The sequence below is a fragment of the Vulpes lagopus genome, chromosome 1 (genome assembly GCF_018345385.1).
Source record: "Vulpes lagopus strain Blue_001 chromosome 1, ASM1834538v1, whole genome shotgun sequence".
NCBI classification, from domain to species: Eukaryota; Metazoa; Chordata; class Mammalia; order Carnivora; family Canidae; genus Vulpes; species Vulpes lagopus.
The window spans coordinates 39,657,565-39,671,754 of NC_054824.1; the positions used below are offsets into that span (position 1 = coordinate 39,657,565).

General features: G+C 37.1%; 2 protein-coding genes across 5 annotated transcripts in view; one reads left to right on the forward strand and one right to left on the reverse strand.

Annotated features, from left to right (window-relative positions):
• The window catches only part of B3GAT2 (beta-1,3-glucuronyltransferase 2), a 78,331-nt gene extending 74,331 nt beyond the window's left edge, over window positions 1–4,000 (forward strand). Inside the window, exons 3-4 of the mRNA XM_041743098.1 lie at window positions 3,626–3,774; window positions 3,860–4,000. Coding sequence (XP_041599032.1) covers window positions 3,626–3,774; window positions 3,860–3,946 — 236 coding nt within the window. The 3' untranslated portion in view covers window positions 3,947–4,000. The remainder of the gene's footprint in view (window positions 1–3,625; window positions 3,775–3,859) is intronic.
• SMAP1 (small ArfGAP 1) overlaps window positions 3,589–14,190 on the reverse strand; it is a 175,270-nt gene continuing 164,668 nt past the window's right edge. For all 4 annotated transcript variants that reach the window (XM_041743059.1, XM_041743074.1, XM_041743064.1 and 1 more), the window contains 3 exons: window positions 8,615–8,786; window positions 7,475–7,788; window positions 3,589–5,376 (listed from right to left, as the gene is read on the reverse strand). In XM_041743059.1, coding sequence (XP_041598993.1) covers window positions 5,242–5,376; window positions 7,475–7,788; window positions 8,615–8,786 — 621 coding nt within the window. In that variant the 3' untranslated portion in view covers window positions 3,589–5,241. The remainder of the gene's footprint in view (window positions 5,377–7,474; window positions 7,789–8,614; window positions 8,787–14,190) is intronic.

Below are 14,190 nucleotides of genomic sequence, written 5' to 3' on the forward strand. Positions count from 1 at the left end.
ATTATTTGGTGTCCAAATATTTGGAGATCTTCCAGATATTTTCGTATTATTTCCATTTGAATTCCATTGTGGTCAGAGAAATATTTTTACAATTTGAGCTCTTTTGAATTTATTGAGATTTGATTTATGGCCCAGACTATGGCCTGTCTTAACAATGCTCCTTGAAAAATTGTGTATTCTGTATTGTTAGATGGAGTGTCCTATAAATGTCAGGTCAAGTTGGTTAAGTCTTATATAATACCTTTACTGATCAAACTTAGTAAGTTTTCAGTTATTCCATTTTCTATCTCCCTTTCCTACCTTTCATTCAGTTTCTGTGACTTGTTTGTATGTTTTGGTGTTTTCTTTTTAGTGGTTTCTATTGTTATGTCTTCAAGTTTGCTAGCCTTTATTCTGCAGTGTCTTATCAGCTGCTAATACCAGCCTGTATATTTTCACAACAGTGAGATCTCTGGGTCTTTTTCCTATCCGCCGTATCTCTCATTAGCATGCTCAATCTTTCCCCTACCTTTTTGAACATAGGAGGCTTATTTATAATGTTTTAATGTCTTTGTTCTGTAATTCTATCATCTATGTTATTTCTGTTGACTGATTTTTATTTTCACTATGGGGTTGTATTTTCTGGCTTATTTGTACATCTGGTAATTTTTGTAGCCCAGGTGTTTTGAATTTTATGTTGCTGGGTACTAGAAAAAATTCTATGTTATGTTTATAAAGAATATGTGACATAAGTTTATTATATATATACATATGTATATGTATACACACACACACACACAGGGGAATACAAACATAAGAGACAGTTTCTCCACCCTATCCCTGTGTCACTTGAAGAAGTCAGGAAGTTCTGTGTTCATAGTGAATAACCAGTTTTAATTTGCATTTTAATTTTTATTCACCCGTAGGACAGAGAATTCTACTCCCATGATTTTCGTAAGCCTCCCAGTATCTGAACTACTGCCAACATCTTTAAAGCTAAATTAATTTCACTAGAAAAAAGGAAGGGTACGTATGATACTTGAGGCATAAATACTTGGAAATTAAGAAAACCCAAAATATCCATGTTGGGTTGGAAGCAGTGGTTTAAGAAGCTTAAAAACTCCTTGTGCTGCTTTCAGAGGGAAAACTCTTTAACTGCCCAGCTTCTTAGCAGGTCAGATGATTCCCTGAAAGGCAACCCGGAGTTTGGGGCTAGGTAGTGTGCAGTTTCTACATGCTGGCTGTGCCTGGCTTCCTTTGAAGTACTTTGAAGCTAAGCAGAGGCATGGTGAAGAAATAGAGGAGGTAGGAGATTGAAGAGCATCTGAATTGCCTCCCTCCTCCTTTTGTACCACGTTGCCACTGTGGTGAGCCACGGTTGCTGGCCTGCCAGGCGCCACCCACCCCTCCAGTGAGGCCAGGAAAGGGCCAGTTGTCAGCTTTGCTTGCAGAAGTTGTACATTGTACTATATGAGTCTGCTTTAAGAGTTAGAAGGATATTCCTGAACCAAGGAAAACAAGAAAATACAATCCATATTTTTCAGTGGTCACCATGATGAATGCGTTCAAGACTTCGGGGAAAATGAAGAAAATCAAAGTGGCTTCAAGCATTTTCAGACTGCTTTACATTTTAGACTCTTTTTTTTTAAGTTAAGAATGAGGAAATACTACCTTAAAGCCACGTGAAAAATATACCAGGATCTTAAGTGATTGAGAAGGGCAGGTCCTCAACTATAGAAAAAGGATGAAACTTAAAATACATGAGAAAAAGCAAGACATCTTAGGACACTAAAATCTGAATTCACCTATTATAAAAGTTACCTTTTGTGAATTTGATGTTTTGGCTTTTTGCTGAAGAGGTCTGTGGATGTTTAGGCTGTATGAAGAAGGCTTCAGACTTACCAGCCAAGTGGTGTGAAATGCAGGTGGCCTGATTTCTGCCACTACTTTCGCAGCCCCTTTTCCTTTCAACCGTTTTCCAACTGTAAATGGTGGCCAGTGCCATCTGCCCTTCTTATAATGGTATTTTAACTTACATACCATAGAATCTTTTGAACTGTGCTTTGCAGTTAGTGGGGTCTTTCCATTTGCTGATTTTATATCAGACGCTGAGTTGAAAAGGTGTCACACCGCTCTTGCAGGTGAGGAAATGGGGAAGTTTCAGGATCAAGAAAGGTTAAGTGACTTGGCCAATGTCCCAAGTACAAGGATCCAGGCAAAACCAAAAGGCTTCTAATTCCAAATTTAGTGTTCCTTCTGCTGGAATGTGCTGCCTCTCTTCAGGATTGGTGGAGAATTTTGGGGCCAGTCCTCAGCTAATGCTTTATTTATTCTGCCTCACTCAGCAAGTGATGTACAAAGTTATGTTTGTAAGTGGCTTAGTGGGAGGTTTTCCTATCAAGGGGACAGGTTCTAGTATGTGGGACTGGCCCAGTCTGGCAGGGAAGGTGATTGAGAATGCTGGTTGTAGTTTTTTTGTTTTTTTTTTTTAAAGATTTATTTATTCATTCATTCAGAGAGAGTGAAGAGAGAGGCAGAGACACAGGCAGAGGGAGAAGCAGGCTCCATGCAGAAGCCTGATGTGGGACTCGATTCCGGGTCTCCAGGCGGCGCTAAACCGCTGCGCCACCAGGGCTGCCCTGGTTATAGTTTTCTCACAACTCCCCAACTATACTTTTGCAAAAAGAAGCATAAATCAATTCAGTTAATGTCGAAGAGGGCAAAATGTTGCTAAGAAATGTCCTTGGAGATTGGTCCTCACAGCTTTAATTCTAGGAGGGTGTCTGACTTTACAGAGTCAGCTTAGTCATTAAGAGCAGAGGTCCAGGGCTTCAGACTTTCAAAACAACTACAAAGGTTGTAGCAGTTGCTTGCTGAGATAGCTTGCATTTAATGGCTGAGCCTTTAACACAGGATTTGTTAAACTACATATTTAAATAGTAATGGTTTTTCATGACTAAATCATTCAAGGAGGTTGACACTCATTTGTTTCCTTAAAAAAAAAAAAAAATTAAACCCCAAAATTAAATTTATCAAATGGCCTGACATCTCCCGCATTGATTTCCAACTCTCTCCCATCCCTGTCCGGTTGAACCAAGTGGAAATTTAAACCAAATGATTATGTAGTTTTCATTTTCTAGCTAATTGACTTCTATTCTTCAGTCTTCTAAACTCAAAGTAAATCAGAGCAGTGCTGGTTCTGGTAAGAGCACACATAAAGATGGTAAAGAATAGGCAGGAGACCCGGGCAGGCTCTCTCTATCCGGAGGATATTTAGGGTAAGTCTGTATGCTCTTCAGCTACATTTAGTTCTTAATTCCCAGTGTGCTGAATGTCGGGGTGTGATGACTTCTGTGAAAGAGCAGCTTATTATCAACAGCCCAGACTTTGTATATACAGTAGATGTTGTTCCCTGCCCCCACCCCCGTGCATACACCTTTGTCATGGCACTGAATGGACTATACTGTAATAACTGTCTTTCCTTTTGGGACTGTGATACATATAATGCTCCTATTCAACTTTGTGAACCAAGACCTAGCACATACTTGATATTCAAAGAAGTTTTTGATGTATCCGAAATTTTACAGAAAAAAGAGAAGTACACCAGTATTTTATTTTAAAGTCTTTTTTTTTTCTTTTCACAAAGGATTTGCTGTAAGTCTTCAAGTCATCTTGTCCAATCCAAAAGCTGTATTTAAGCGTCGTGGATCCCAGCCAGGGATGCAAGAATCTGATTTTCTAAAACAGATAACAACAGTTGAAGAACTGGAACCAAAAGCAAATAACTGCACCAAGGTATTCATTTCACTTGTGCTGCTTGACCTTGTTGAGTGTCAGCGTTAAGAAGTGTGGCTACCCAAAAGATTTCCCTCCTCTTTAGGTTCTCGTGTGGCACACGCGGACAGAGAAGGTTAATCTAGCCAACGAGCCAAAGTACCGCCTGGACACAGTGAAAATTGAGGTGTAAACTGAACTGAAGCAGCAGCTGGTGCAGTCTGCCTGGCTAGTGGATGTGGAAGAGGAGTTCGGAGGTTAGGCTGCAGAACATTCAGGTATTGTTCACTTCAGTAGGACAGCCTTTATTGTCAGCTGATGGACATCTGTTTAAACAGAGCCTGTCAGTTCATACAGCTGATGGGATTGGTATAAAGTCTATGTTTTTGTCTTTGTTTGTTCTGCATGTTTTTCCTACAACTAAACTGGAAGTTCTTTGTACAGTACAACTAGTGACACTGCAGGATACCGTTGTGAGTATCTTATGTACTTTTTTTTTTTTTCCCATTTGGCCTTATAATTGGTAGAACGGAGCAGGTTTTAGAAACAAATGATAGGTATTTTGTCAACTAAATGTTCCCAGTTCCTCACTTTGCAATGTTAAGTAATATTTGTAAGGTTGGTGGCAGTATACATTGTAGGAAATAAAACCCACAAAAATAAAAAGGTCTGTGGATTCATCTGTTTAATATAGGGATATAACATTTTGTCAATACTAGGCACCATAAAATGTAAACACAATTACTGTCATAAACCTGGATATACCTTCAAGGATTGAAAGTGGCTTTGTTTAGTTACCCTGTTTGCATTATAGTGCAGAGAAAGGTCTTCATGTTATCAGCACTATGTACATAAGAAGAGATCCAAATTACGAGAGGCAGAATTTGAGGTTTTTTAAACATTTGTTAAACTAAGTTTTGTAGTAACATCCAGGTTTATCTTCCTTTCACTAACCACGTTCCCTGTTAAGCACATCATAACAACAGCACAGTGAAGTGAATGATGAAATAAAAGAACTTTGATACACTAGAAAACAGTGTTCAGTGATACATTTACATTCTATTTATATGATTAAACATTTGATCATACAGTACCTTCCTACAGGATTACTGGCTAATTTGGGGGTGGGGTTTATACTGTTAGAGGTATTACTAACATGATAACTACTTCCCTTATATGCAGACATTAGAGCTATAATTTTATTGAGACTAAAACTGATTATGCAAGTTGACTGAGCAGCTTCTCAAATAATGTGGTTTATGAAATCATGGGAAATGAGCAAAGCTGCCCTTGACATAAAATGGTTTCTCAACCTGCTTTTCACACCAAATTTAATCAGTACAGACCAACACGGTCAGTCAGGTAATTCTTAATATGAACAAATGGGGAAAAAGAAAAAATATATGTACATGAAGAAACAGGGGAACTAGATGCGTTTTAGCAAGGAATGTCAGGTGGTAGTTCTGGATGAAACTTGCACTGCAGTTTTCATTTCCACAGCTGTGTGCTGAGAGTCTGACCCGATGAGCTTCCAGACCATCCTGCTGTTGTGTTGGGGGGCTGGCCAAAACCCACTGTTGGGTTCGTACTACTGATACTCATGCCAGCCATTTGCTGATTCATCTGTGAAACATAAAAAGCTTATTTAAGAGGCTTACTTCACTTTTAATTCTTGTTTCGTTAGCCACAGTTAGACATTTTTAAGTTACCCTATTGTATTAGAAGCTGCCTTTATTTGATGTTAATTTAGTCAGATAATGACATTTAATAGCAATTATAAGTACTTTTCAACATGTGAAAATTAGTCAAATCATGGGGGGTAAAAAGTAGACTACCAAACAATTATTTCCCTAGAGAAAGCAAGTAGCTACTTCATTTCACTTTTTGTTCATTTCCTTCCACTTGTTTTTGTTAGCATTGTCCATAAAGTGATCTCAATTATATTCTATTTATTCATTTTCAAGACTCCATTTCTTGTCCCCCAAAGATTAAACACAACTGAAAGAAAGTACCAAAACAATCTTTGAATCTGAGTCCACTATTCTTTCAATTCTACTAGGATGTTGTGCTTTAACTGTAAGGACTGAGGAAATTTTAGAAAGCTATTCTTCTGTCTTTATTAAAATCTTAAATGGTTCTACATACCTATTAATATTTTTAAAAAGGTCTTAAAGCATACCTTTTCTTTTGCTCAGTTAACCACTACACATCTAAAATTAATTTTCATGGTATAACATTACATGTATTTTTATTCCAAACTGGAATCATATATGTATAGGAGCATCCTAACCCTTTCCCTGTGGTACTTCTCAGATTCATATGGCAAGATTTATCACTAAGTACAGAGTGGATTCAAAATCAATGCTCAGGGTTGGAATGTATTCTTAATAAAGTTCATTTGTTATTTTGCAGACACTGATGTTTACAGCATTGCTGATGAGGCATTAGTGTCCAGCTCTTCTTACCTACTAATGGATGTTATAACCACCTTGCAGTGAGCAGGTGCTGGAAAATGCCTGGAAATAAGGGCCAACGTTAACTCCTTACGGATGTGTCTAGCCCCTTAACCTTATCTGAGTGTGCTTCAGCATTTTGGCTACACAAAAGTGGTTTCTGACATTTGGTACTTGAGGTTCCCTAGTATTGAGAGCAATGTCCTACAGATAATTCCTTTCTTTTTTATTTTTTTAATTTGCACCGTGAGATCAAGAATTGGATGCTTAACCAACTGAGCCACCCAGGTGCCACAAATAATTCCTTTAAATAAATAATGACGACAGAGGTGCCTGGTTGGCTCAGTAAGTAGAGCATGTGACTTGATTTCAGGGTTATGAGTCTGAACTCCATGTTGGGTGTGGAGATTATAGTGATAGTAAAAGCATTCATGGGATAGACAGTGATTTTGGTAATGTTAATAATTACTATAGACTATTCTTTCAATGCTTTCAAGGTAAAAGAGCTGACCAGAATAGAAACCAAGAATCCTCCAAATGCTAGAGGAAGATGAAATAAGAACTGTAAAGGGAAGGAGTTGTTGGAGCATGAACCTAAATCTAAGGTCAGAATGGAGCACTAAAATAGAAACTGATTTTAAAGAAGTTATACTAAAATGTTGGCTTAAACTATGAGGGGATGTCTGAGACAAATATGGACTTGTCCCTAAGTATAAAGGAAATCCAACTTTATAAAGGATTTTAAACAAAAATAGTTCTTATAAAGCCAGGGGCAGTAGTCACATGACATGGAGAATAGCCTAGATCCCTCATAAAATAGTGCTCTGAGAATAGGAGGCTGGATATGTTTCTAATTTGTCAAGTTACCACATAGACTCCCCCAAAATTATTAGTGAAGGTAGGCTGGTCTAGGTGGACTATATAAATACCCCACCAGAGAAATGGGTTAAAAGCCTGGTGCTAATTTCACCAAGTGGCAAGTTTTTCAAGATGCCCAGGAAAATTTCTAGCTATTACAAGATATTTACCAGTGCTATAATCTGAAATGAAAAAATGCTTATTTCTTTACAGAATAATCTCAATATATGGTCAGTGACAGCTCATTTGTCTATCTGATGAAACTTCATAATACCTATACACAGTTCTCACCTTATACATTATCCCTACTCAAATTTTTCTGCCAGTTTGTTAGACTTAAATAAAACCATTTAGAAAATAAATCTACTTTCTTTGATTCTGGATAAGTTGGAAAGTTAATGACCCCTTACCTGTGAGAGGTTCCACTGGGGCTGTTGAGCTTGCGGCAGGCCAAACTTACTCTGGGGTGCACCCATCTGTCCCACCATTCCTCCTTGGGGGCCAACCACATTTGGAGGAAGTGGCATCACACCAGTTTGTGCATTTCCCATAAACCCATTGGGCATGGGCATGCCCACCATCATGCTTGCACTTTGTCCCATCACATTTCCTAGAAGGCCAGGAGCTGCAGGTGCAGGCACAGGCACGCCCATTGATGGAAAACCTTGAAATGCAGTCGGTGCTTGTGAGGTAAATGGTATATTTGTGGGTCCCATAAACACACCTGTATTTTAAGAACCATGAAAAGAAAATGAGGAGAACAGAACTACTGTATATAGCTGCACTCACCTCCATAATCACAGAAAAAGGATCACCATCTTTCTGAACTACCTACAGTAAAAATTTTATTTCCAGTCTGCTCCTACTGCTCAGACCAATTCACATACCAATACCCTCAGAGCTGGTTACTTCCGGAATGCAGTTACAAACCTGAGCAAATTTAATTAGAATAAATAAATTTTATGCAATAATTATATAAAATATCCAAACTATGCAGCAGGATTATGTGCTGTTTGTGCTGACATGCACTACTGGTCTTCCACTATCAAACACATAAGTGAGATGATGATGTCTGCCTTTAATAGAAGCAGGTGGGATGCCCTATAGTTTCAGCTCACTATTTTAGAGGAAATGGGTTCAACAGATCATGTAAACAACGAATCTTACTGTGCAGTATTTCATTATAATAAAACCTCAAAGTTGAGTAAATCATGTGATAATTCAGACTGATTGTTTACTTACAGAGAATATACCATACTGTACACAAAGTTGTAAACTTCATGCAAATCAAAATAATTTTTTAAAAAATCCATGTCCTATAAGCTTGTGAAACAATATTAAGTGATATGTGAAGAGCCTGTTAATCCTAAGTGAATAAAGTTTTGTGACTCCTGTATATGCTTAATTCTAATGCTTCAATTTTGTAGTTGCATAAATTGTAACAACAGCACTCATTATGTAGAAAAATAGGAAGAAGTGATATAACACAAAGGGTATACTTTTAGTAATGTCATTACAATTCACTGACAGCAGATCTCAAAATGAATTACCAGGAGTACTCTGCTGCTGAATGGTTCCTGTACCATACAAAGATAAGATGGAGTCTTTGGAGAGTTGTTTCTTTGCCACTTCTTCTGACTTTGTAGCTTGCTCAGTGAACAGATCCAGATCCCCAGATATTACTGTAGACAGACTGGCAGCTGCAGGTATAGAGGGTGTCCCCTGAGACAAATATCAAAACAAGAGGTCAGATTCTGCATATTAAAACAGTTCATCTGTTGCTTAAAATCTAAATGAAATTAGAATTTAAACAATTGTAGAAGGCGATATGATGACATTACAGAGGATCATTTACAAGCCCACACAAAAACAACATCCTGGATGAAGGTATACTGTTTCCTGTTTTGAACTTGTTAATGTAAGAGAGGCAGATTGAAGTTCTTTCATAATAAATGCGTTTATTTGCTAAACTGATGCTGAGTTTTTGCTCATCACATCCTGACTATAGCGGGTTCGACAACAGGATGTGATGGCTTTATAAGGACCACCATTCCTGAGAGATGCTGGGGCATCCCCTTTGGCAACTACTACTACAAGGAACTGCTTTCTCTTGGAATAAAGAACGTTGCTACAATGACAGCAGGCTCCAAGAGGGTCCTGCAAAGGCTGATTTTTGTCTACTTTGAAAAAAGGAAAAGGTCTTTTCAAAAGCTGCCTCAAGATATTTGTATAAACCTAATCTGTATCAGTTTTAATGACAGCTTTAGAATCTTTCTAATCTATCCAGAAATGAACCACAGTAAAACTTCAACCACCTGTACTCTCAACCATATCTTCATTCCACTTTTGGACAAGGGGCAAATGAACACAAATACAAATAAACATGTAGATATTATTTTAATACAAAACAAAAATTTTCACTTTATATGTGCACATGGATTAAAGTGAGGTTATTAGCTGTGACTGTATAATCTCTATAGTCATTAGTCAATCACAGTTTACATGAAATTGTTTTAGATATGAAGGGTTTCAAAGAATTCTAAGAACAGTAAAACTGGGTTAGAGTCTTCTCAAACTATAGAATAAGATGAGAGTAGTAGTTACAAGTTAAAGATCATGCATATGATTTGCCTTAATTTAAAAAATCAAATAGTCTGGCTAAAAAAAAAAAAACAAACTAGCAATATAAACTACCATCCAAGCACTATATTCACAAATTTAAGCAAATCAATGTCGAATCTACTATGACAAATTAAGCAAGAATTCTGAGATAGAAAGGCCACTTAATTTTGCAAAAGATCTGAAATGTGTAAGATATCAGACATAATTGAATACCAAATATAACAATATGCTTGATTAAAGTATTGTCCGAACTACCAATGATGCAGCAGAAGCTCACAGAAGCTAAGAGTAAGAGCTCTGGAGCCAGCCTATTAGAACTAAACTCTGGTTCCACTGCTTACTGAAGAAAACAATGTACCCTTGGAGACTGTCACTTAATCTCCATTGTCTCTCTTCTCTAAACTTTGGGATAATAAGATTTCCTATCTTACACAGTTGCTTGATGACCACAAGTACTCTGTGGCAGGGTTAAACACACAGTGTTTATTGTTAATGTTGTCAGGTAATGAAGCAACCATCTCACTAATCTTTTCATCATGTTTCTGTTCAATCTAAGAACCTGCTCAAAACCCTAAGGTCTATTCCCTGTGAAAGAGATGTAACTACAAGAAAATCCAAATGGCTGGGAACTATTACAGTAGTTCCCCTATTCCCACCCCTTCCAAGATACAGTCGAAGGGCCCGTGGATGCCTGAAACCACAGATAGTATCAAAACCTATATATGTTTTTTTCCTATACATCCTATACACCATACCTCTGATAGTTTATGAATTAAACACAGAGATTAACTACAAAAAAGAACAATTACAATATATTAAAAGTTATGTGAAAAAAAATAAAAAAAATAAAAGTTATGTGAATGTAGTCTTTCTCAATATACACTGTACTCACCCTTCTTGTGATGATGTGAGATGATTAAATGCCTACATGATGAGATGAAGTGAGATGAATGACAAGTGAGACACTGTGACGAGTGTTAAGCTACTACTAGTCACCCGGTGATACATCAGAAGGAAGATGCTCTGCTTCCGAACTGTGGGCAAGTGAAACCTTGGAAAATAAAACCACGGTCTCATCCTAGAGCAGCCTAATATTCACATGCTCTACACATGTATATCTTTCTTTTGAGGAGCGCAGATGAAATGAACATCTACTTCAACATGGTCATAGTCTAAAAGCAGCCAAACCAAACAGCATGATGCGTAAGCCCTCCTATGTCTTTCTCTTTCTCTCTCTCTCTCTCTCTCTCCCTTTTTTTTTTTTTTTCTGGTGCTCCATTTGATAGCAGTACAACTCCAGAATAAAAGAGCAACTTTTGACTGTCAATTTACACTTTGGGAGGCTGCAGAATCACTGACCAAAGGTTCTCTAGCAGTTGGGATCCTAGGGCTGATCCAAGGACAGGGCACAGTGCTTGTGCAGGTCTAGATACTGTTGGTCTATGTATATTATAGACAGAAGGAAAGGGATGGTTTCTACAAGTCACCTTTGAGGACTCTGGAATGCTTCCCTCTGAACCCCCAATACACATGCACATTCTGATTAGCTAAATATACCCCAAGACCCTTTGGAAGACATAAGGGTAAATCTCATCTTCACGAGAGTGGGGATTTTTTTTTTTTTTTAACATTTATTTATTTGAGAGAGAAACAGAACACAAGCAGGGGGAGGGGGAGAGAGAGAGAGAGAGAGGAACAACTAGACTTCCTGCTCAGCGGGGAGTCTGTCATGGGGCTGGATCCCATGACCCTGTGATCATGACCTGAGCCCAAGTCAGACACTTAACAAGCTGAACTACCCAGGTGCCCCTGAGTGAGAAATCTTTTAATTGAACTTCAATTATGAATAAAATCAGCACTGAAAGAATTATAGCATTCAAGAGTAATTCCTATTTCTGTCCAATCAATTTTACTTAATAGAAACCCATCAAAATTATTAAGTTACATAGCTGGAGTTTATGTGTACTTTAACCTGCCTTTCTCCTCCCCCCATTTTAAAAGACATTGTTTTAAAAAAGATGTCTGGGTTTTAATCTTTACATGTAGTTCAAATGAAAGAGAATTCTGTTCCCCACATATTTTATAGGGCTCAATACAACTGGCACAGTTTTGGTCCAAAAACAATGCTCTAAAGAAAGAATTACATGTGATTTTACAATAAGTCCTGTTACTCTTAGTTATTGATGCAGAATGCACAAAGCATGAAGGTCAGACCAACCTCTCGTAAAGGCAGAAGCTATATCCCATATTGCTTGTCATGTGCTACTTAAGAGTTAAATGAAGTCTGCATTGTTCTACTTGCTTTGATACTGAACAGAACACATGAAGTAGTACACTGAAGCCTCAGATGTGGGGTCTAAGTCTCCAAGCAGTTACAAAGCACTCTCATAATCCAGTGGAATCGAAAGAAGTCTAACAGATAAAACAGCCTCACAAGAATGCTAGACCAAAAGAAACTGCTTTTCATGCTCAAATCATCAAATAATCTAAATGCCTTTCTGAAGCCACAACTTTAGCATTAGACAGTTTTTATTATCACATGCCTACCCATGCCTGTATAAATTCACAAGGTGCTTAATGTTAATTGAAACAAATAGTAGTAACAGTCCCTCTTTGTAGGTATTGGGGGAGGGGAGAAGGAGCAAAGCCATAAAATAAAGCTGTCTTTTCTGAAAATAAAACATTAATGCTGCAGGCAATTTTCATAAAGATAATTTAAACTAATTCCTAACAAATTTATTTGCTCAATTCTATTGGTAATTACACAATGACTATCCATAATAACAAAAAATATGTGTAATAGAAGTATAAGCAATTAATCTTCTTAGTTAAGACATAGGTTCTTATTAAAACTTTCTACCCAAACACTATTCATTTGGCTCAGTTTTTCTAGAGAAAAGGACAATATTTCACCTCAAAAATTATGCTATACTGATACAACTATTCATTTATAAAGTATAAGTTTAAGATAAAATCTTAAAGCTGTACACTTAAGAGTAACCTCTATCCTAATAGTTCAATATAAAACTATATAAAAATATATTAACCTTAAACACAAATAGTTCATGAGCTCACTTGTACGTGGAAAAAAAAAAGCTGAATTCATAGAAAGCAAAATGGTGGTTAACAGGGTTCGAGGGTAGAGGAAATACAGGGAGATTGGTACAAATTCAGTTATAAAATTAATAAGGTCCTTAGACCCTGAGGATAGTTTATTATACCGTGTTGTATAACTGAAATTTGTGAGGAAAGAACTAAAGTGTTCTCATAAAAAAAAAAAAGTGAATATGTGAGGTGATGGATGTGTTAATTTGATGGTAGGAATCAAATATACACTTTAAATATTTACCATTTTATTTGTCAATTATACCTCAGTAAAGCTGAAAAAATAAAGTATTAAACAATTTACAATTTAAAAAAAAAGTGAAGGCAAAAAATTCCATGTAATGTTAAGAATACAATTCAAAATTTCTTTACCATCATATGCAAAAAAAAAAAAAAATCCTGATTGTTACTGTTGTCCTAAATAATTTTTTTTTTAAGATTTATTTGACAGAGAGAGCGCGTGCGCATGTGCCTATGAGGGGGAGGAGTAGTACATAGTGCCTAAGGAGGGGGAATGGCTAGCAGATGTACTAAGTAGTACATGTACTAAGTAGTAGTAATGTACTAAGTAGTACATGTGCCTAAGGAGGGGGAATGGCTAGCAGAGGGGGAAAAGAAGCAGGCTCCCTGCCCCACAGGCAGGGAGCCCAATGTGGAGCTTAATCCCAAGATCCGTGGATCATGACCTGAGCCGAAGGCAGATGCTTAACCAACTGAGCCATCCAGGAGCCCTGTTCTAAATTTTTTTTTTTAAATCATTTTAACAAGTAAAAACACTGTGTGCCCATTATACTTCAATTAAAAAAAAAAAGGTTTTAAGACTAACTTAAAACAACTTATCTTCATAAAAAAGAATATACTATTTTACTGAATTTGCTGGAATTTCTTATTCTTGTTTTTTTTGGTTTTGGTTTTGGTTTTTTTTGTAGCCAGAACTAAACACTACCTTGGGAATGGCTCAACAGAACATAAAAAAAGAACTACTGGCTTGCGATCAATATTTAAACACCCGTGGCTTTAAAACCTCTGAAGTGACCTTGTTAATTTCAGGCAAGGTTGAAATAGTCTGAGTCTTCCCACTGGTTCACTCTAAGCACCACTGTTTGCCTAAAAGCTAAGAGTCAGCAAACTTTAAACAGTGAATATTTAGCCTTGTAGGTCAGTGTCTGTTGCCAACTCTTCAACTTGCTTCTGTAGTGTGAAAGCAGCCACAGATAATATGTAAACAAATGGAATGCTGTTTCAATAAAAACTTTATTTGCAAAAATGAGCTGCAGGCTTAATTTGCCAATCTCTGGCCTAAAGAACAAAGTTTTCAAGTAAGAGACTTGAGACAATTCTCAGAGACAATTCTTTCAAAATTGAAATTTCGATACTTTTCATAAAGGAAATAAGCAGT